The sequence below is a fragment of the Sitophilus oryzae genome, unplaced genomic scaffold (genome assembly GCF_002938485.1).
Source record: "Sitophilus oryzae breed Bouriz unplaced genomic scaffold, Soryzae_2.0 scaffold_1603_pilon_pilon, whole genome shotgun sequence".
NCBI classification, from domain to species: domain Eukaryota; kingdom Metazoa; phylum Arthropoda; class Insecta; order Coleoptera; family Curculionidae; genus Sitophilus; species Sitophilus oryzae.
In genome coordinates, this window is record NW_022146285.1 from 176,872 (window position 1) to 201,707 (window position 24,836).

Here is a 24,836-nt window from a genome sequence, read left to right on the forward strand (position 1 = left end):
TGTGAGAAATGAAGACATTCTTAGGTCTAGAAGAAATTTTTGAAATCATCGCCTATTCGAGACACATACTACGTGGAAAACGCTATCACTTCAGTGTCTAATTCTCCAGGGTAAAATCGAAAGAGATAAAAGGGGATAGGTCGAAAGAAGCTATCCTGATTCGGAAGATTTTGTCATTGAGCAGGCATACAAACAGGATTCCAAGCACTTCAAGTCGCTGCAATTAATAAAACCGGTGAAAATCTGATGAATCACCTTAAGTAGAAGAATGGCAGAGACTACTATTAGATTAGATTCTTCTAAATAGCTATCAGCCTGGTCCATTGCGACTTATTTAGACTTATTTTTGGAGAGAACCCTCCATATAGCTCTCTACCGATGTAAAAATTACCACAGATGTGGACTATCATTGCCTGGTACAGAAAATCGCACATTTTCCAGGCTGTAGCAGCGACATAAATTGTATTTTGTCGTTTCTTCTTCAGATTATTATCATGCCTATCGTGAATTTCCCTGGCTCTGTCCTGTTCTTGGGAATTTCTTCACCTTTCCAAAGATTTGTTGGCCACCACAGGTTTTGTGACTATTCGCGAACCTGCTTTTGCAACGCAGCAGAGGAGTTGCGAAACTGCTCGATAAACTGCAAGTTTCGTTTTTGTGCTCGTCATGATTGTAGAAAACCCCGTTTTTTAATTTCCGGAATGCTTTTGAGGCGCTGCTAATTCTGTAGTGAATTTCAGAGTCGATATTTGCCTTTTCCGAAATCAAACTGCCGAGATAATAAAATTCCGATACATATTCCAATAGTTCTTCTCCAATTTTTATAGCGCCGTTATGATTTTCCGGGGGAGTGCACATTATTTTAGTTTTATCGATGTTCAGCTTAAGGCCCGAAGTCTCGTATGCCCAGGTATATGTGTTCAGCATTTCCTATAATTGCTGTAACGTATTTGCAACTAGAGCACAGTCATCAGCGTATTGGAGTTCTGTGATGAATTTTATACGTATTTTTGCCCTGAGTCTTTTTAGGTGGCGATCCCTTCCTGACAAATACAGGAGTTAGGCAGGGATGTGTCCTAGCTCCTCCCTAACACCCGTTCCTATTTCCTGTAGTCTGCTGTCCACTATAATAGAGAGCGCTGCCATGAATATGTTGAATAGGTGAGGAGCTAGGACACATCCCTGCCTAACTCCTGTATTTGTCATGAAGGGATCGCTCAGTGATCCATGATGTGACACTCTCGACTTGTTGTTATAGAGGCTTTTATACACAGTAAGAAGAGTTATTTTCACTACTACTACATCAATAAGTTAGACTGTTTTTCTTACAAATACTTAGATATCTGAAACGTTGTTGATCTGAATAAAGCTGCACGAGGAAGAAAAATCTTATCATTTCATATAGACGTAACATAACACACTCTCAAAGACAACACATAAAAGATATTCTTCCCTTTATCCCGCCTATATACCAAAATTGTATAAAAATTGGCGCCGGAAGGCACGTATAGCCGCCCATGCTTGATATTTTTTTTTATCTCAAAAATTGCGACTTTAACTGATTTTGATGTTATTACTAATTTTGTTTCAAATATTATTCCTAATCTTAAATTGAAAACCGCGTTTCGCTAGCTACTGTAATTTTGGAGTTACGATTTTTTTAATCTTTAACCCCCTCTCATACCCCGTTACCACCCCCCACCCCCACCAAAAACTAGTAGCCAGATTCTCGGGTGCCACAGTATTTTTGTGCCAAATTTGGTTAAAATCGGTTTAGCGGTTTTTGAGTTGTCGTATTACAGACGGACAGACAGACGGACAGACGGACAGACGGACAGACGGACAGACGGACAGACGGACAGACGGACAGACGGACAGACGGACAGACGGACAGACGGACAGACGGACAGACGGACAGACGGACAGACGGACAGACGGACAGACGGACAGACGGACAGACGGACAGACGGACAGACGGACAGACACCATCAAAATATTTTGTATTTAGGTCATTTATGACCCAAATAACTCATTTTGACTGAAATTAAAATAACTTTTTTTTGTCGATCTTAATAGCCTACCATACCTGTTGGTATGGTCGGCTAAAAATCAAAGAAAACACTATTAATAGACAATGAGAAGTTAACAAATCCCTTAATGACGAAGAAGAATGTACCGATGAACCAATTTCTATCTAAAATTTGAAATATTTTCAGACATAAAACGGTTCAAGTCCAAAAAAGTATAAACAAACATTCTTAAAAATTACCACAGTTGTATGTTGAGCTACTTTAGTTTGCAATTATACAATTTAAACCAATAATAAAGCATTATGTGAAGTTTTCTTCTCCAGCTTATTCTATTTTAATTAAGTAACATTAAAAAACTCTCATTTTCTCCATAATTATCTTCTAGGACTTAATCCAGTTCACTTCTGAACCGCTCAATTATTCTATGTCTAAATTTGAAAGCTTCCAATTTTAATAAGCTTTCTTTTGGTAAAAAAAATATTAAAATTTTGTAAGATTTTAATAAAATTTTATTATTTTTTTTAAATTATCCTGTTTACTTGTATATTTTCTGTTTATTACGTGATAAAACTGAAATACATTTTTTTAATTGCTTCTCGAAATATATCGCACAAAGGACAGATTTCATTTTCGTCTTTCATCATTCTTAAATCCCTGCAGCGTGAAAACTCAGCTGTTGATTGTCCATGTCAGTTTTTTTTGTCTTTTTCAGCGCCAAGCTTGATGGAATAAAATGTCTTTTATGATGGCGCTATAATAAGAGTTAGGACAAAGAAAGAGGAAAAAAGTGTAGACCCTGAGAGAAAATTGAGAAAAAAATATTAAAGAATTAATACCAGATAATAAGAAACTTAATATATAAGTTATTGTCTAAAGAGTATCACATCTAAATGAACTTTATTTATTATTAAATATGTTGGTTGTTGGTGTCTTTTAAAAATCAAATGTCGGATTCCTCGTGTTATATGGTTCTTTATGCAACATGTTAATTATTATTATATGAAAAATATAGCTGAGCAATCAAAATACATTATTTATAATTTAGCATAATCCTTTCTTATGCTAAAGTATTATAGTCTTTGATGTTATACAGGATGAGTCTTAAATAAGTATTTTAAGGGCTGGTAGATATCGATAAAAGAAATACATTTTCTATTTATCGTTTTTCAAATAAGCCCAAAATAACCAAGTTATTTTACTTTGAAAATTAAAAAAAATACATTTTTTTATTTAAATTTTAAGAACCACTGGATCTTTTCGTTTTTTTTTCTTGTAAATTTAATGTACTATCTATCTAATGTTGCCATATTATCAGGAAATTATGTTTTTTTGACTAAAAACTAAAAAAAAAAATTCTAAGAAAATTTTCAAAATATTACACAATCTCAAATTTATATTAATATATATATATATATATATATATATATATATATATATATATATATATATATATATATATATATATATATATATATATATATATATATATATATATATATATATATATATATATATATATATATATATATATATATATATATATATATATATATATATATATATATATATATATATATATATATATATATATATATATATATATATATATATATATATATATATATATATATATATATATATATATATATATATATATATATATATATACACATCGGACAGGTCAACTCTGTGTATAGGATTTTAACGTGTAAGACAGTGATGTAGGCAGCTTAATGGCAAATCAAATGTATTAAAAAGAGAAAAAAGTTGGGTGGGTATGGGTGGGCACATTTCTTCTGAGCGGTATTGCCAGATTTTGCATCAAAATTTCAAACCGCAGAAGTAGACGTTTCAAAAAAATGTGGCATCTGGGTTGGATCTGGATTTTCGACAATTAGTTACTCATTTTACTACAACTGTAATAGATTACATTTAGCTTAAATATATTATCTTCATTTCAGTAGTATACATGAACATTTTTAACATAGTTTATTTTATTCTAATTTCTTTAAGACTACGATAATATACTGGTCGGCAAGAGAGAATCTTGGGTCGTTTATTTTAGTCATCATTTACCTACATGTCTAGAAGTGAATCGCTATGGCAATCTTGTAAGTCGGGGAGAGAAAATTATTACTTATCCACTTAATCATAATCATAAATTTAACATAGTTTATTTTATTCTAATTTCTTTAAGACTACGATAATATACTGGTCGGCAAGAGAGAATCTTGGGTCGTTTATTTTAGTCATCATTTACCTACATGTCTAGAAGTGAATCGCTATGGCAATCTTGTAAGTCGGGGAGAGAAAATTATTACCTATCCACTTAATCCGGAGCGCAACTTCATACGCTTGGGAAAATTCTTGCTCTTTTCTCTTTGTTCATTTATACAATCACAGAGTCTATAGGCACGACAATCGGCACCCAAAGCCGTGTGTACATTACCGGTTATATCATTAAATAAACTAACCAAAAAATATGCTGTACTACGTAGTAAATAGTGCAAATCCTATTGTCGACCATTCTAATCAGTATTAAATAATAATGGAGTGAGCCAGTGTGAAGAGAGACATTAAATGATTGATCTTTTTGTTAAATTACCTGATATAACTTAACACAATGATAAATCGTTTAATGTTTCATATGCACCTCCATAATTATTTAATCTGTAATCATACTGATTACATTGTTCGACAACAGAATTTGCGCTTTTAGTACGTTTTGGAATTAATAGATTATCTGTCTTATTATGCAACTAGGGATGTACGTGTCTACGTAATAGAGCATCAGCATCTCTCTCAATATATCGTATTGTACTGAACACGTTGACACACGAGAATCAGCAACCAAAGCCGTGTGTACGCTTCATTAAATAAACTAACCAAAAAATATGCTCTATTACGTAGTTACGTACATCCTCAGTTACATAATAGGACCGATAATCAATTAATTACATAATGTTGTAAATATCACAAATTCTATTGTCGACCGATCCGGATTAAGTGGATAGGTAATAAACTTCTCATTTTCTCCCGTATTTTATAGTCTTTTCTCTTTCAGTATATCGTATTGTACTGAACAAACGTTGACTTTATTCTTCATACACACGACAATCGGCATACAAAGCCGTACGTTGTACGTTTTACTAAATAAATTAACCTTTTTGTTTATTTATTGGTTCGTTTATGCTTTATTTAATGATTGATATTATTTTGTTAAGTTATACCACCAAGTGCTATAAACTAGTATAAAATTAAAAAAGTTAATTTTAAGTAAAGTTCTTTGAAATATATCTATATTACTATTATGAATGAGAAATTATCGATTTTTAATTTGGAATTATATTAATTGCCATGTGTCATGTTTTTATTATTATTGTCAATTTTCTGCGGATAGCTGATAAATTAATCTATTGTCAATTCAATATGATTATAATATGATGTTCAAATACCATTTTGTTATTCATAAAGACGGCCTTTTTATTACTTCTCTGTCATACTGATCCATCAATAAATATTTCTTACGTGTTGCAGCAGACGAGCAAAATTTATTAATTTTAGGGTCCTTTATATTTACTCATCCCTGATTCCATCCAATTATGGCCGCTGATGAAGCGGGAGGTAGACGTTCGCTTTCGGTCATAGGCGTACTGAAAACTAAAATTTCTTATCCTCGTATTCAGAATTATAAATAGCAATAAAAAGGATAAAGATAAGTAAAACTTTATACTGATAAGTTTGCTGTACCAATATTAAAAAAATTGGTAGTAGGAAATATTATTTCATAATATTATGACATGATAATGTTATAATGTAATACTATAAAGTAAAGTAAAAGATTTGAAGTTAACGTCTCCTTTTAGCTGCCAGGGCTAATTTGGACGGGGCCTACTTTGTTTACGCGGAATCCGAACAGCGGTCCTCGGTCAATGACTAATGTGTCTAAATCGACTCTTACTCACGAGATATCCGATCTCATCCGGCCTCGAACCGGCGTGAATGGGCAGTGTGTGTCAATATATTTTACACTTTTGCCTTTATTGGATAACAGCACGATACAGAGTTTCGAACTGGTCACCCGTCTATCCACTAGTATCGCCTTACGTCGCTTAACTTCGGTGTTCTAATGGGAACCGGTGTTTCGACGTAGCTGGACCGTTGGTTGTCCGTAATACTATAGCTACAACCGTTATAACACTAGTTATACCACCCCGCATAAATTCAGTATTATTATAAATAAGTAATTTATTTCACACCCCTTAAAGTGTAGCACAATTAGAATCATAAATACGATGCCACTTAACAGTTATATAATGTTTATAATGTTAATTTTAAAGGTCGTTTTACATAAAAATTGTTTATCTGTTTTTATTTATGATACAAAACCCGCTTGCTCATAAAACTTTTTGATCATGTCGATGAGTTTTTTTATATTGAGTATGTATGGGGCTTAAGAAGCAGCGTGGTGAAGGCGTTGTTCCACTGTTCGCATCTTAAACATTGTCAGCTGTCATAAAAAGATTATTATTAAAATTCTAATAAATTAAATTTTACAGAATTCATAAGCAAAACTTTTAAACTAAAATTGGCTGTAATACTAAATCTAAATGAAAATAAAATATTAGTACGCCTATGACTCAAGAGTTTCGTTGGGTTTCGTGGCGACACGTGCGAAGAGATATGCATGGCTTCCACATTTCGAGAGGCGGGGTGAGACCAATCAGCTAAGACAAATCAAGTGGTGGGAAAGAATATGGCCGTAGATGCCAGGTCTAGGAAATATTCCCTAACATTAAGGTTTCTATCCAGGAAATACATTTTTAGAAAGCATATTTTTGGACACAATTTAGTGTGTGTATTTAATTTGTTTTCTCAAACTTGGCATTTCTAAAAGTATCATCAGATAAATATTTTAAAAAGAATATTTTTGTTGGTAGATTGACCGTGCCAACCAGGTTTCAGGAAATTTTCAAAACTTCATCTGGCAACACTGACAGTATCGAAGTTCTAGAACGGTAGACATACTTTGACACATTTATCAAATCAGTCGGATTTGAAAGGGGTTGGGTGTACATCATTCTACAATATATTTACGATTTTGAAGGTTATCCATACATCTCGAGACGTTTAATCTTTTAACAATAAAAATAATTAAACGTCCGGTTGTATCTATACTGCTCATGTTTTTGTTGCTGTTTCAGCATAAGTTAAAACAAGCATTAAAAAAATGACTAAAAATCAACTTTAAAAAAGGACAATTAGCAAAATAATTATAAAAAATTAAATCAAAGGTTCAAAAATACCTCCCTGTTGTGCTTCGCAATAGCCAAGACGGTTATAAAACTCTGACCTAACTTTAGCTAACATAACAGCGGGGATATTTTCTAACGACTGAACGATTTTTAATCGCAGCTCGTCAATATTCATGGGTCGTCATGGTTATGGCCATAAATGGAATTTTTTACATATCCCCACAGAAAGAAGTCATTGGGCGACAATTCAGGAGAGCGTGGTGGCCAATTAATTGTGCCTTGTGTGGAAATTAGCCGATTGGGAAATGTGGTTTGAAGGAACAGATTTACGTTCCGCGCGTTATGCGCAGGACAGCCATCCTGCTGAAACCACACTTCCTCAAAATTGATTGGCAAATTTCGAACTGCTGGTACAATTTCGTTTTGTAGCATATCCAAATATTTGGCAGCTGTTAACATACAATCAATAAAAAAAGGCCCAATGATAGGATTTTGCAGCATGCCAGCCCAAACATTTATTTTTTGTGGATATTGTGTCCGCAGTGCCATACTAAGGTGCTTATTTTCTCGAGACCAATAACGTACTATCGAAGGATTGTGGTAGCCATGTAAGGGAAACGAGTTTTCATCTAAGAATAATATATTTTCCAAAAATAAATTATTCCGATCGGCTCTTTCTCTTACAGCCTCGCAAAACTCCAGACGTCTGTTACAATCTGCGGGAAAAATTTCTTGCGTGGTCTGATTTTGTAGGACTTATATCCATGCCTTTTTAAAACTCTGCGCACCGTTCGAGCATTGCAACCAACTTGTTCGGCTATATTTCGGCTTGAACAAGGTTCGCTTGTTTCGACAGCGGCACAAATATTAATTTCCTTGTCGGGAATTACCTTCTCTGCGCCTTCCTTATTGTCACAATTTCTGCACGCCGCAATGCAGCCTGTTTGCTCAAATTTATGAACAATGTTGCGTACAGTTGTGGCATAAGGCACAGGGCGATCTTGAAAGGTGAACACATAACGCCCAATGACCTCTTCCACACTTGAGGAAATGTAAAACCATTTAACGATATGCACCTTCTCTTCGGTCGTATAAATAGCCATTTTTGAAACACTTAACGTACACACCGAAACAGCTAGGCGAAAAGAATGATGCAAAAATAGTTTGGATCTCAGGTGATCTATTTCCTTTCCCCACCTTTTCATCTACATAAAGGTGCGTATTCACTATCCGAACGAACGAATGCTACTATCCAACGAGCGAACGTCCAGTCTTGTTCGCGCGGTTCTATAATTCTCATTCGTTTGCGAACGTCTTTGATATACCGAATGGAAACAGATGAGGGAGCGAACCGAATGGCGAACGGCCGCATGCATTCGGTTTGCTGTCCAAATATACCGAATTTCATTCCTTTGTTCTTTCGGATAGTGAATACGAACCTTAACATAAAGCACCGCCCCTCTCAATGCGTTCTCCCACCATGCTTATGCTTTGCCTTGCCCACACCCGTAAAAACCGGCAACACTGTATCGGTCGCACCGGCTCCTCGCCGGCCCCTTTTGATGCTGTCTCTCTGTCTGTCAACCGGTCGTTTATATTATTCTCTGTCTTACACGTTAAAATCCTATACACAGTAATCAAATGACCAGGTCGGTATATATATATATATATATATATATATATATATATATATATATATATATATATATATATATATATATATATATATATATATATATATATATATATATATATATATTATAGGGTATTAAAATTATTAGGATTATTTCACTTTGATATTTGGATGAAATTTGGTGTCTGGGAGTTTTTTGATATGACAAATTTGATTTTGATGTCAATATGACTCCTACTTTTAGAGGGCGCCACCTACATATTTTTAACTTGTTTGCAGAGTAAGAACTTTTCGTCCGTACCTGTATAAAACTACTAAGTAAAAAAATATACAGTTACGAAGGTTTTAAGGGTCTCTTAATAAAAATCGCTACGGGTAATAGTTCTCGAGATATTTGAAATCGAAATTATCAATACCTGTCATCATTGACATAAATTAAACATGTTGACTGAATAGTTAATAGACTGAAATCATAAATTTGAAATGTTTTGTGCCAAATCATCATCAATCATCACTTTTCGAAGAAAATTTTATGATTAATTTTAAAAAATAAAAATTTCCTATATTTATCATTTCAGTCAAATAACTATCTACTCATCATGTTAATTTTTCGTCAATAATGACATGTATTGACTATTTCCATTCCAAACATCTCGAGAAGGATTGTTCGTAACGATTTTTACCAAGAGACATTTTTCACCTAAAAAATTACGAAAAGGTAATTTTCGTAATTACTCGGTAGTTCTATACAGGTGCGGACAAAAAGTTATTACTCTTCAAAGCAATTAAAACACATGTAGGTGGCGCCCTCTACAAATAGGAGTCATAGTGACATCAAAATCAAATTTCTCATATCAAAAATCTACGAGACACCTATTTTCATTGAAATATTGACGTTACTTCATAAATTATTTGGAAAAAATCGAAATAAAAAAGAAACTTCTACACCCTCTGTATCTCCGAAACTAAGCATTTTAGGACATATTTATAGTTATAAGAACTTTTTTACTTCTCTTTATCTGCAGAATATGCTACGGAAGTTTCCGGAATACAGTTCGGACTACCCTGTATATATACAGTGTGATTTTTAACCTATACGCATAAACTTGGGAAATTATTGCTGATGACAAATAATGACTAATAATAAAAAAAAGTTAGTCAAATATTTTTATTTACGGAGATTACAAGCTATTTGAAATAAAAACAAAAAACGTAAATTCCATAAATTGAATGTGCAGATGTGCACTAAATATTTTTATTTACGGAGATTACAAACTATTTGAAATAAAAACAAAAAACGTAAATTCCATTAAATTGAATGTGCATTTACTGATAAAGTTAATAAATTTTTGTAAAAAAATCTCAAATTATTTCAGAATCTAAAAATATTTTACTAAATTTTATTAGTCATTATTTGTTATCAGCAATAATTTCCCAAGTTTATGCGTATAGGTTAAAAATCACCCTGTATAACAAGTCCAATAATTTAGCTACAAATTGATTAAAAATCATCAAAATCGGTCCACTAGAACAACACATATTTAACTTTTACTTGTTGAAATGGATTCCTTCGCCTTCTCTACAGCCTAAACTATGTTAAGAATGAGACGCCTACGCAAATATTTGTTTATTAGCATATCTCTGTCAAGTTACCTATCCTACGCAGTCTACGCACAGCCATTCTATCATATTTCAGTAAATATTTAGCAAATCCCAAAGAAAATATTCGTCATTCGATACTGCTAATAACTCGATATAAGGGCTACTACCCTTTTGTGGATCTCGGTTTCCATTAACAAAATATGTTTTGATATTGTCTGTTGTAATATTGTGATATTATTACAGGATAAATGAAATTTATTTATTATTTGCAAATATTTGCACTTAATTAAAACTCACCCTATATAATATCAAAAACTATAATGCTTTAGCATAAGAAAGGATTATGCTAAATTACAAATTATATGTATTTTGATTGCTCAACTATATTTTTCAAATAAGAAGAATCCGACAACATTTGATTTTACAAGACACCAACAACCAACATATTCAATAATAAATAAATTTCATTTAGATGTGATACTCCTTAGACAACAACTTATATTAAGTTTCTTATTATCTCGTAATTCTTTAATATTTTTTTTCTCAATTTTTGCTCAGGTTCTACATTTTTTTCCTTTTTCTTTGTCCTAACCCTTATTATAGCGCCAACATAAAAGACATTTTATTCCATCAAGCTTGGCGCTGAAAAGAACAAAAAAAAACTGACATGGACAATCAACAGCTGAGTTTTCACGCTGCAGGGATTTAAGGATGATGAAAGACGAAAATGAAATCTGTCTTTTGTGCGATATATTTCGAGAATGCAATTAAAAAAATGTATTTCAGTTTTATCTAGTAATAAACAGAAAATATACAAGTAAACAGAATAATTTTAAAAGTGTTTTTTTTTAATAAAATTTTATTAAAATCTTACAAAATTTTAATATTTTTTTACCAAAAGAAAACTTATTAAAATAATAATAATTAAAAAAGTTCTCAAATTTAGACATAGAATAATTGAGCGGTTCAGAAGTGAAATGGATTAAGTCCTAGAAGATAATTATGGAGAAAATGAAAGTTAATGTTTTTTAATGTTACTTAATTAAAATAAAATAAGGAGAAGAAAACTTCACATAATGCCTTATTATTGGTTTAAATTGCATAATTGCAAATTAAAGTTACTGAAAATACAACTGTGGTAATTTTTAAGAATGTTTGTTTATACTTTTTTGGACTTGAACCATTTTATGTCTGAAAATATTTCAAATTTTAGATATAAATTGGTTCATCGGTACATTCTTCTATGTCATTAAGCGATCTGTTGACTTCTCACTGTCTATTAATAGTGTTTTCTTTGATTTTTTAAAAAATTATGGTATACAGGCGGGATAAAGGGAAGAGCATATTCCATGTGTTGCCTCTTAAAGTGTGTTACGTACATACAGCGCACCTGTATATTTTAGAGTCCCAGGGACTCCGCAACGCATGGAGTGCTATAATTTCCGACCAAGCTTGTTAAGGGGTAAAATAAAATAAGCTGGAGAAGAAAACTTCACATAACGCCTTATTATTGGTTTAAATTGCATAATTGCAAATTAAAGTTACTGAAAATACAACTGTGGTAATTTTTAAGAATGTTTGTTTATACTTTTTTGGACTTAAACCATTTTATGTCTGAAAATATTTCAAATTTTAGATATAAATTGGTTCATCGGTACATTCTTCTATGTCATTAAGCGATTTGTTGACTTCTCACTGTCTATTAATAGTGTTTTCTTTGATTTTTTAAAAAATTATGGTATACAGGCGGGATAAAGGGAAGAGCATATTCCATGTGTTGCCTCTTAAAGTGTGTTACGTACAGACAGCGCACCTGTATATTTTAGAGTCCCAGGGACTCCACAACGCATGGAGTGCTAAAATTTCCGACCGAGCTTGTTAAGGGGTAAAATAAAATAAGCTAGAGAAGAAAACTTTACATAACGCTTTATTAATGGTTTAAATTGTATAATTGCAAATTAAAGTAACCCAAAATACAACTATGGTAATTTTTAAGAATGTTTGTTTATACTTTTTTGGCCTTGAACCATTTTATGTTTGAAAATATTTCAAATTTTAGATATAAATTGGTTCATCGGTACATTCTTCTATGCCATTAAGGGATTTGTTGACTTTTCATTGTCTATAATAGTGTTTTCTTTGATTTTTTAAAAAATTCTGGTATACAGGCGGGATAAAGGGAAGAGCATATTTCATGTGTTGCCTTTTAAAGTGAGTTACGTATACATTGTTGCCATGTATACATTTTAATATAAATATTTTCAAACTCAATCGACAACAGATTTTCTTTTCATAAGATTATCCCTCTAGTAGGTATTTAATACGATTTTCTCAAAAACCTAAATATATCAGATCGCAACTAAAATATTCTTACTGATAGATTCTGTAAACTTTGCTGATAGTTAATTTTATGTAGAATTGACTGAGTTGTTTGACAACAAAGTTGAGTTATTTTAGAAAAACAACTAAAGAAATATATATTTTTCTGTTTTACGAAATATCTAACAACGAATATCACTGGAACGAAAAGTGTCAATTTTAAAAACGAAACGGTTTTGTAAAGTCCACATTCAGCACCACATTGACTACAACTATACAGAGTGGTCCAATACAGTTTGGACTGTATTGGACTGTATTCCGGAAACTTTGGCATCACATTCTGCAGATAAAAATAAGTAAAAAAGTTCATATAAATGTATGTCCGAAAATGCTTAGTTTCGGAGATACAGGGTGTAGAAGTTTCATTTTTATTTCGATTTTTTCCAAATAATTTTTCAAGTAACGTCAATATTGACATAAAAAATGGTGTCTGGGAGTTTTTTGGCATGAAAAATTTGATTTTGATGTCAACATGACTCCTATTTGTAGGGGGCGCCACCTACATGTGTGTTAACTGTTTTGAAGAGTAATAAATTTTCTTACCTGTATAAAAGCACTGAGTAAAAAACATACATCTCCGTGACCTTTTACGGAAAAAATGTCTCTTGGTAAAAATCTCTACTAGTAACCGTTCTCAAGATATTTAGAATGGAAATAGGCAATAGATGTCATTATTTACAAAAAATAAACACGTTGAGTAGATAGATATTTGACTGACATAATACATTTGAAATTTTTTTATTTTTTTAAATTATCCATAAATTATTCTGCGAAAAAATTATGATAAAACAGTTTCTGTTGAACTTTTGGCACAAAAATACTTAAAATTTATGATTTTAGTCTAATAGCTATTTAGTCAATATGTTAAATTTATGTCAATGATGACAGGTATTGATAATTTTTATTCTAAATATCTTGAGCACCATTAAGCTTGATTTTCATGCATCCGTTATCCGACGATACGATGATACGATGTTAATTTTATTGGTTGAATTTAAAGACTTCGATTGGTTAGAAATGATTAAACAATTGAAGCCTTTAAACTCAACCAATAAAATGAATATCGTATTATCGTATCGTCGGACAACGGATGCATGAAAATCAAGCTTTACTCGTAGCGATTTTTACCAAGAGACCTTTTTTACGTAGAGAGGATGCCGGGCACGTGTACTACTGGAATGCGGCACTGAGACCGATATGCGGCACTGAGAACTGAGACGGAAGCCATCACAGGACCTCTGATTGAGGAAAGCCTCATCACGGTTATGCTGCGTGACGAGCATTGCTGGAAGGCTGTTGACCAGCTGTGTCTCGACATTCTTATTGAAGTGGACGATGTAGTGGCCGCAAGACGTGTTAGATCTGTGTAAATTGTCCTGCACGGGCTCCTGTTAGTGATAATCAATTTTGTGATAATCAAGATTAAGATTAAGAACTAAAATGATTCAGTGTCGACGGAGGGACGAGTAAAAGGAGGAGTAGATGCTTCCGTATGCCTAACGGCGATCGGCATCAACACCTAGCGTAGGAGAGGGGTTTAGTGGGTATTATCCTTTAGTACCGCATTTTCGCATCGAATCCCACACTTCGGCGGTAAATCGCTTCCCCTCTTCTCTAACAAAAAAAAAACGCAGAAAACGCCGTAAATGTATATTTTTTCACTCAGTAGTTTTATACAGGTACGAAGGAAAAGTCTTCAAAACAATTAAAACACATGTAGGTGGCGGCCCCAACAAATAGGAGTCATATTGATATCAAAATCAAATTCCTCATGTCAAAAAACTCCCAGACACCAATTTTCATCCAAATATTGACGTTACATCAGAAATTATTTGGAAAAAATCGAAATAAAAATGCAACTTCTACACCCTGTATATCCGAAACTAAGCATTTTAGGAAGTACATTTATACGAATATTTTTACTTATTTTTATCTACAGAATATGTTGCCGAAGTTTCCGGAATACAGTTTGGACCACCCTGTACACCACTACAACATAATACCAAATAAGCAAAATCGATTTTCCAAAATGTTTCGAAAAAATTCCTCTGCCATAAGCGACAATGGGGAAATTAAGACTCTTTAGTTTTTAGTTTGTTACTAAGAGGATCGGCTAAATCTTTCCTCATTTTATTAAATTTGGTCCAGGTTATGTTAGATGTAAAATATAGAATTTATGGGAGGATTAATCACCTTTTCTTACAGATCTAGTGTGTCTTCCTTTCTTGAGTTATATCGAGTTATAACTCATCAGTCTCAGGACTTTGACAAAAGGTAGTATCTGAATTGGTTTTATAGGGGTTTGTTCTCCATACCAAACTTCATCGTGTGTATGGTTGTCGTCTCGCCACAATCAGTAATGAGGTGTTTTGGTGTTTCCTTATTTTCCCCACAGAATCTGCATTAGTCTTTTAGAAATTTAGTTTTTTAAAATGTCTATTTAATATTTACTAATTCACGTACATGAAAATCTTCTTTCTTCTTTAAACCAGTAATAATTTCAATTTTATTCTGCAATCGAATTCGTCAATGTCTCATTTCAAATACAGAATTAATAGGATCACATTATCGAGTCAGCCCGATCTCAAAAATAAATTTCAGTCGCCATAGTGGCAAAATTAGAAACTAATTAATATCATCGACGCGCGACAGCGGGACAGTTTAAACCAAACTATTCGATAATCTTCCATACTAAACCGTGATTTAATAAGTGCCGTAATGTTCTAATTGCGGCGAGAATATAATTAGGAAGGAAATTGAATTTGCAGCGGAGCTTTGTGCACAGAAGCGTTATGCATAAGGCGGCTTTATTAAATAACCGCATTGTATTAAGTACAAAAACGTGGCTTAACATTAAGTACGTTCTTTATTAATACAATTTAGTAGAGTATCATTGGTACTAGGAGAGAAATATAGACGCACAGTACGGCATGATCGAATAAAAACAGTAACCAACTGGCTTGAAAATGACGATCGATGCAACATTTCCAATTTTAACTGTATTTATAAAATGACAAAGATCTTTCTATTTTCATGCCAATTCTGACGTCGTTATATTTTTCATCATATATGCCGTATTAAAATAGTTAATTTTGAAATCTAGACGCCGATTTCCCCAACCATATTCGTCAGTAGATAGTTAAAACCAAGAGTAAATTGATTAAAATTAAATCATCATCATCATTTTCATTTAGCTTATTCCGTCCACTGCTGAACAAATGTCCCTTAATTGTAGCGATTTCTTTCTTTTTTTCCACTTGAATACGGTTTCCAGCCACTCTCTTAATATCATCTGTCCATCGACTAGGAGGTCGTTTTCTGCTTCTATGCCTCGTGTCTTGGTCTCCATTCCACAAGTTTCTTTGTCCACCGTCCATCCTTTATCCTAGCCATATGTCCTGCCCAATTCCATTTAAGATGTAAGACAAATATCACCGCATCTCTTACTCCTGTTTCAGTTGTTGTCTATACAGACCCAAGTTATCCCTGCTAATTTCCTAATATCATTGTCCCATTTCAAGTTTGGTCTTCTTCTAGGTCTATTAATTTGTCGTGGATACCATGCTCTAATTTTTGTGGTCCGATCTGTTATCCATCCTTCTTACCAGATGTCCTGTCCATTTCTATTTGAGGGATATGATTCTTTTGATGAAATCTATTACCTGGGCCTTTTGTGATATTTTATCTTAAGTGTAACTCCCAACACGAACCTTTCCATTTTCCGTTGCATGACCTCTGTATTCCATTATGTTCTTTTTTCTTAAAGTAAGTGTTTCAGCTCCATACGTAAGGCCAGGCAAGACCCACTAGTTAAAGACCTTTCTTTTTAAACATATTGGAAGATTAGAGCTCAGTATTTACTTTAGTTTACCGAATGCCGCCCACGACAAACCTATTATTCGTAAGATTTAGTGTATAATTATTCCTTCTAATACGGATATCATGTCCTAATATATACGCACTTATTCCAAAAGTGTGTTATTAATGTTTAAATTTGTACTAGTAATGTTTAACTCAGTACTAGGTTTGTCATGTATTGTGTCTTTGACAAGTTAATTTTCAAACCGACTTTTTCTGAATCATCATTGAGCATATCCAGAATATTCTGTGCTTCCCGTATGTTGTCTGTTAATAAAACAATTTCATCTGCAAAACAAAGATGATTTATCAATTTGCCATCGATGTTAATTCCTGTTGAATCCCAGTTTATCATTTTTAACATACTTTCTAGCACTGCAACGAATTTAGGCGAGAGTGGTGTCGCCTTGTCTTAACCCTTTGTTCGATATTGAATTTGTCTGTTCATTGTTTGTCGATAATCTTACGATTGCTGTGGCATTATCACATATATGTCTTATGATTGCGATCGATGAAGGATACGACTCTCACTTAATGTCTCCAGAAGCTTCCAGTGGTCTAACGAATTGAAGGTCTTCTCAAAATCCACGAAGACAAGCATTAGTGACCTATTATACTCAATGCATTTCTCGATAAGTACTTTGAAAGATGTTCATTTGTCATGGTTTGTTTCTAAAATTAAATGTTGCTTTGTAATTGTTGAAACACCGGGACCCGATAGATCACCGAAGTTAAGCGACGTTAGACTATGAGAGTGGATGGGACATGGACAGGTCAGCGTATGGAAATTCTGTCGTTCTATTGTGCCATGGCAAGAGTGTAAACTCTATTGACATACAGTGCTTATTCACGTCAGTTTGAGACCGAATGAGATCAATTTGGACACTTGCCAAGTCGTTAAGCCATTGATAGTGATATGGCCGAGGACCGCGGTTCGGATTTCGCGTAAACAGACTATACCTTGTCCAGGTTATAGTGTCCAGATATTTGCTTTAGCAGCAAAAAGCACACATTAACTTAACCTTTACTTTTTTAATTCATATTATTTTCGTATGATACATTATCTTCAAAAATAGTTCTATGGGTATTTCACCATTGTAAGAAAATCTACAAAATAGAATAGCTATTTTTGAAAACTACTGCTGCGTCAATCCAACGGACACTAATTGTCAGCAGTGGTTTACTAATAAACAAATTTGCCTAACGGGCAAAAAAATACATTACGTTTCGGAACGTATATATCTCTTCCCGTCGCGTCGTCGGAAGCAAAAAACTATTTAAAATATCAGAATGCAAATATCATATTTGAGAACACTTTAGTTTTTTTCAAATAAATACGTCTATAGAAACCGTTGATGTTCTGTTAAAATGACATTATATCAAGTTAACTTCAAAATTAACAATTACTACCTAATAACAATTACTTATGTAATAAGGTAAAACCAAAAAGCCTCAAACTTTCTGTATGATTATTTTTTAAATTGTTTTTAATTTTTACTGATGTTATGTTTATTTATGTTATGTTCTATAAAATCAAAGAAACGATTGCCATACATTACTATATAACCTCTACAGATACTACTAACAATAGTATATTTCTGATATGCATGTAAAAAATATAAAATAAAACAATTTTATTTACAGGTACCGGAAGAGGTAAAAAAGGAGGAGGGGGTGGAGGTGCCGGAATAGCAGTGATGGGCCTGATGATGGGCAAGATGATGGCCGCCCTTGGTCTGGGTGGTGTCGGTATGCTAGCCATGAAAGCTCTCATGGTTTCAGCCCTTGCCCTTATGTTATCAGTCATTGTCGGTTTGAAGAAGTTGACACACCATGACGACGACGGCGGTAATACTTTTTATATTTCAAAATAATTAAAAAATACAGGGTAATAAAAAGCAAATTTCAATTTTTTTCATAAAAAATTCCAGTTAATTCCAGAAAATCACTATGTCGGGGTTTTTATTTATGATTTTTACTCCAATATTTTAAGAATACGAATGAATATTTTTTTTCAATTTACAGTATAATACAGGGTGTCCCAGAAATAAGTGCAAGTATTTTTTAATTTGTTTCTTGTAAATTTAATTTACTACCTATGTTGCCACATTATCAATAAATTATGGTTTTTAACTAAAAGCTAAAAAAAATATTTTTTTCTTCCAAAAATTCCGAATTTTCATAATTTTTTTTTCGTGAAAAACACTATGAGGCGTGTTTTTGGGGTTGAACTATATACTACCAGTTAAAATACTTGCATTCATTTCTGGGCCACCCTGTATAAATCATGATTTGATTGATTAAACTATATTTTTTTCTAAAGAATATGCTATACATTTCCTATAAAAATCTGACTGACTCTGAAAAGTCATACCGACTTTTATTAATATGAACATATTATTATTAGACTAAGTTTTGTATAATAATTTAGAATGTTTCCTCGCATTTATAAAATCAAATTTTTCTGGCTTTGAACATGGAAGATGGTGCTCTTCATAGGCTAACTCTGCGACATAATTCTAATAGTATTTACTAAGTGAGTGAACTATAGATGTATTTTTATATTCAATTTTAATTTCAGAAGTTCCATATTTTAAATAATAATTTTAAAACATAAATGGAATAATCCAGTAGAAGAGAATTATTCACATTTCACATTTTTACGTATTTAACTAATAGTTTTTTTAAACAGATAGTCACTTTTATGACAAAAGAGACAAAATATCAATTATGTGAGAAAATCAGATTTATTAAAAAAAATTGAAAACTAATAAGTGTATATCGTCTTAGAGTACAGAATGTGTTTAATACAACGAAATATTTTATAAAAACATGTAATTAGTTCATAATATGGCGATCTACAGAGTTTTGAAAAATATACTAGCAAATTTCAGGGAATGATTTCTCATCTAAATATATGGAAACAAGTTCCTATAAACATGTGTCCATGGGAAGTTTAAAGATACAGAATGACAATTTAAAAATTATGTTTGTGTAATTAACTGGAATACCATTATTTTTTGCATTTGCTTTAGGTAATATTGAACTCCAATGTTATAAATTGTAAATTGTTGTTTAAATTTGTTATAAAGCATTTTCGTAGTTTATTTTAGTTCTTCTTCTTCAGCTTCTTCTTCTAGTGCAAATCCATTAATGGATGTTTGCGATAACATTTTCCATCGCTTCTCTATTCCTGGCGGTGTTTATTAACGACTGTACATCGTGTAGGCCTATCCACTGTCTAAAACTCCTCAGCCAAGACATTTTCTTCCTTCCGATACCCCTCCCGCCTTCGATCTTACCTTCGATTAACAGATGCGAGAATTGATATTTGGGGTTTCGCATTATGTGCCCCAGGTATGAAGTTTTTTTTCTTCTTAATCAATTCAAACAATTCGCGCTGTGGACACGTCTCAGAACTTCCTCATTTGTTAACCTAGGCCGTCCAAGGTATCTTTAGAATTCTGCGATATAGCCACATCTCGAAAGCCTCTAGTTTATTAATGGCAGCTGCTCTCTATGTCCAACCTTCTGTACCATAAAGGAGCACCGACCACAAGTAACTCTTTACGAATCTTAATCTGAAGTTCAGGGCAAAATCAGAACAGACAAGTACTTTTCGGAACGTCAAGAATGCCTGCCGAGCTTGTTCGATGCGACATTTAATTTCCTTGTCTGATGTCCAATCTTCGAAGAGCCAGATGCCCAAGTACTTAAATTTATCTACTCTCTCTATGGGCCTTGTATTAAATGTTATAATGGAGTATTTAAACACATCTGGATTTCTGGATATTATCATAAATTTAGTTTCCTTCATGTTTATGTTTAAACCCATTGCTTTACTCTTTTCTCCTACCTTGTTGACCAGTTGTTGTAGATCGTGTATATTATCTGCAATCAAGACCGTATCGTCGGCGTAGCGGATGTTATTGATCCACACTCCGTTAACTTTGACTCCCATTTCCACGTCCTCTAGAGCCTCTTGGAAAATAGCCTCTGAGTACAAATTGAATAAGAGTGGAGACAGCACGCAACCCTGTCGCACCCCCCTTCTAACTTGTATGGGATTGGACATGGTATTGGCCAATTTTATTTGTGCTGTTTGGTTCCCGTACAAGTTTTCGATGCGTTGTATGTCTTTTTGGTCTATATCAAGCCTTTTGAGCAGCTGCATTAATTTGTGGTGTTTCACGAGATCGAATGCCTTTTCGTAGTCTATGAAACACAGGTACACATCCTTTTTCTGATCGTAGCAGTTCTGGACAAGCACCTGTGTTGCAACTATCGCTTCCCTTGTATCTAACCCTTGCCTAAACCCCACAAGTTTCTTTGTCCACCGTCCATCCTTTATCCGAGCCATATGTCCTGCCCAATTCCATTTAAAATGTAAGACAAATATCACCGCATCTCTTACTCCTGTTTCAGTTGTTGTCTATACAGACCCAAGTTATCCCCTGTGAATCGCTTATGTCCCTTTCACATTTTTTGTAAATTCTCTGGTGTATGATTTTCAGAAATATTTTTAAGGTATGGCTCATCAGGCTGATAAGCCTATGGTCTTCACATTTTCTGGCATTGGTCTTCTTAGGCAGGTCGGTAGAACGCAACCACTGTTTGGGGTAGTGACCTGTCTCATATATAGTGTTAAATACTTTATATAGTGCTGTTATGCCTCTTTCATCTAGGAGTTTAAGGATTTCTGCAGGAATTTCATCTGGGCCAGCAGCTTCGTTATTTTTAGAATTAAGTATGGCTTTTTCGATCTCGTCTTTAGTGATCGATGGGCCGGTGGGCCGGCGGTTATTTTAGTTACAAATTGAAATGATTTATTAATTTTTTTATTGGAGTACACAGACTTACAATAACTTGATTTTATTTATTTTTATCAAAAACAGCACTAGATAGGCATATGCTACAAGAAACAAACGATGTATTTTTAGTTACTTAATCTAAAAAATATACCAAATTTCAATACAGGTCAGTGGCATACATTTTTCACAATTATTATTTTCGATGCTGTGCCACATGGGATGCCAATGGACTTAATAATTTTAGCCTTTGAAGCTCTTTTGTTAGTAATGCCACTAACAAATTTCAGAAAAATGAGTTACAGGGTATTTAAGATAATTACAAAAAAATATATTTTTTAGAATTTTAACATCCTGCATCTTAAAAACTTTGCATTTCCGGATCCATTTTTAGAGAAGCTTTTTTTGATAAAAATTATCCTCTGAAATTTGACAGTATATTTTTGTGGAAAGCCTTATTTAAATAATAATGCAAACTACATTTAATTTTGAGTTGTGCCATATAAAAGGTGATTCAGACTTGTAAAAAAGATTTATATCAGGTTTTTGTTTTGTGAATTTAATTTCAATTCTTTTACGTAATATGAGGGCAATGGTAACCCACATTTTGAAAATATTTTTGTCAGCATACAGGGTGATTCAAACATATTTTCAAACCAAAATTGTATATTTTTAAATAGAATACTATTTTTTAATTGAGTGGATTTACCATTAAATTTCCTTTCCAAAAATACCATAATGTCGTATCGAGTAGTTTTTTTTAACAGGAAGGACTGTACCATAATGTGCAATCTTGTCTGATGTACAGGGTGGTTCGAAATGTATTCCGGAAACTTCGGCGGCATATTCTCCAGATAAAAATTAGTAAAAAAGTTCATATAAATGTATGTCCTAAAATGCTTAGTTTCGGAAATATAGGGTGTAGAAATTTCATTTTGATTTCGATTTTTTTCCAAATAATTTATGAAGTAACCTCAATATTTGGATGAAAATTGGTACATAGGAGTTTTTTGATATGATAAATTTGATTTTGATGTGAATATGACTCCCACTTGTAGAGGGCGCCAGCTACATATTTTTTTACTGATTTGAAGAGTAATAACTTTTTGTCCGTACCTGTATAAAACTACTGAGTAAAAAATATACATTTACGAAGTTTTTTACGTAAAAAATGTCTCTTGGTAAAAACCGCTACGAGTGAAGGTTCTCGATATATTTGTTATAATACCTATCATAATTGACATAAATTAAATTATGTTGACTAAATAGTTAGTAGACTCAAGTGATAAATTTGTAATGTTTTTGTGCCAAAAGTTCAACAGAAACTGTTTTATCATCGTTTTTTTCACAGACAAATTTATGATTAATTTAAAAAAATAAAAGTTTCCCAAATTTATTATTTCAGTCAAGTAACTATCTACTCAACGTGTTTATATTTTGTCAATAATGACATGTATTGACTATTCTCATTCTAAATATTTTGAGAACGGTTGCTCGTAGCGATTGTTACCAAGAGACATTTTTTATGTAGGTGGCGCCCTCTACAAGTAGGAGTCATATGGACATCAAAATAAAATTTCTCATGTCAAAAAACTCCCAAATACTAATTTTCATCAAAATATTAACGTTACTTTAGAAATTATTTGGAAAAAATCGAAATAAAAATGAAACTTCTACACCATATATCTCCGAAACTAAGCATTTTAGGACATACATTTATACGAACTTTTTTACTTACTTTAATCTGCAGCATGTGCTGCCGAAGTTTCCGGAATACAGTTCGGACCACCCTGTATATATAATTAAAAACACAATTTTTTCATTATATATCGATTTTAGGTATAGGATGTGCTTAATATAAGAAAAAGATTAAACAGAACCTTGTTCGATTATGATACAAAATACGGTGTGTTTCATTTAAAATAGTCGAGAATTAGAAGCTATTAGCAGCGATTATGATACAAGAATAGAGCGTGTTTCATTTAAAAATATACAAATTTGGTTTGAATTGTTTATAATTACCATATATGTTCACAAAAATATTTTCAAATTCGTTATTATTGCCGCCATTTATGTAAAAAATTGAAACAAAATTCACAAACAAAAGACCTAATATAAAGTATTTTTGGAAGCCTGAATATATAATCGCCCTATATAGTTAACATCTTTTAATATAATTAGTTTTGTATAGTACTATATTGTATGGTATATATTTTGTATAGTATGTTTTGTATAGAACTATATGTAAGTAGTTCATTATAAAACTATTGTATATTCTTAACATGGGTGCATAAATTAAATTTTAATTTCTACTTTTCTAATTGACACTATCGTTATTTTTAGGACACCATGTAATACATGCCAGCAGCGGTCACGAACATTACAGAAGGAGAAGAGAAGCTGCCGACATGGCATATCGCGCATACCAAGCATACAACACTAGATAACTTGTGATCGCCTCTTCTAATTTGTATTTATAAGTAATTTATTTATTTCCTTCAATTAGATTTACTAATAATTTATTATATTACCATCAAAAAATTATTTCTTGAAAATCTCAAAAATCACAAATTCATTTATTATCATTTCACGTCCATCATCACGCACGAATCATTTAAATATCACAAAAAAAACATGCTCTACACCTAATTGTTTCACCATGTGAAACGATCCTCATCATTGTACCAAATTAAATGATTTAATTAATAAAAATAAAATAAGAAAATATTTCTCCGATACATCCGTTTTTCAATTCGTAGCATTGACCCAGTAACAGAGCGAATTTCTCTCCTTGATCTCGATAGGGGAAACGGACTGTAGTGAGGACGAGCACGTAAAGAGAACAAAGAAGTAAGTATCCAATTTGTATTGCTATGGTGAAAAGCGTCATATCAAACATGCTGTAACATCTTCGGCCTTGTTATTTTAAAAAGATGTTTAAATCTTTTTGTGTTAACTTTTGAAACTATGATAGTTAAAAACTTTGGGAGGGTTAAACTTTTTAAACTTTGGTTTACGGAAGAAATATATATTTTATTGAAATCAATATTCAGATATCTACATACAAAGAGATATGTTTATTTAAGAATAAGCAAATTTTAAAATTGAATTTGAAAATAATTCAGAAATCACTAGGCATATATATATCACAGGATTTAGGAACTTACTGCCCTGCAGAGTTTATATAATTTGTAGGGATCAGTTAGACCTGATAATATTTTAAAAGCCTAAAATTAAGAAATTGGCGCTTATCAAGTGTTTACCCTGGACC

The 24,836-nt window shown here is 32.7% G+C and overlaps 1 protein-coding gene across 1 annotated transcript in view; it reads left to right on the plus strand.

The window, feature by feature from the left end:
• The window catches only part of LOC115879976, a 36,622-nt gene extending 12,387 nt beyond the window's left edge, over positions 1 to 24,235 (plus strand). The window contains exons 2-3 of the mRNA XM_030897049.1: positions 18,402 to 18,605; positions 23,909 to 24,235. Coding sequence (XP_030752909.1) covers positions 18,402 to 18,605; positions 23,909 to 24,012 — 308 coding nt within the window. The 3' untranslated portion in view covers positions 24,013 to 24,235. The remainder of the gene's footprint in view (positions 1 to 18,401; positions 18,606 to 23,908) is intronic.
• Positions 24,236 to 24,836: the final 601 nt, after the last annotated feature.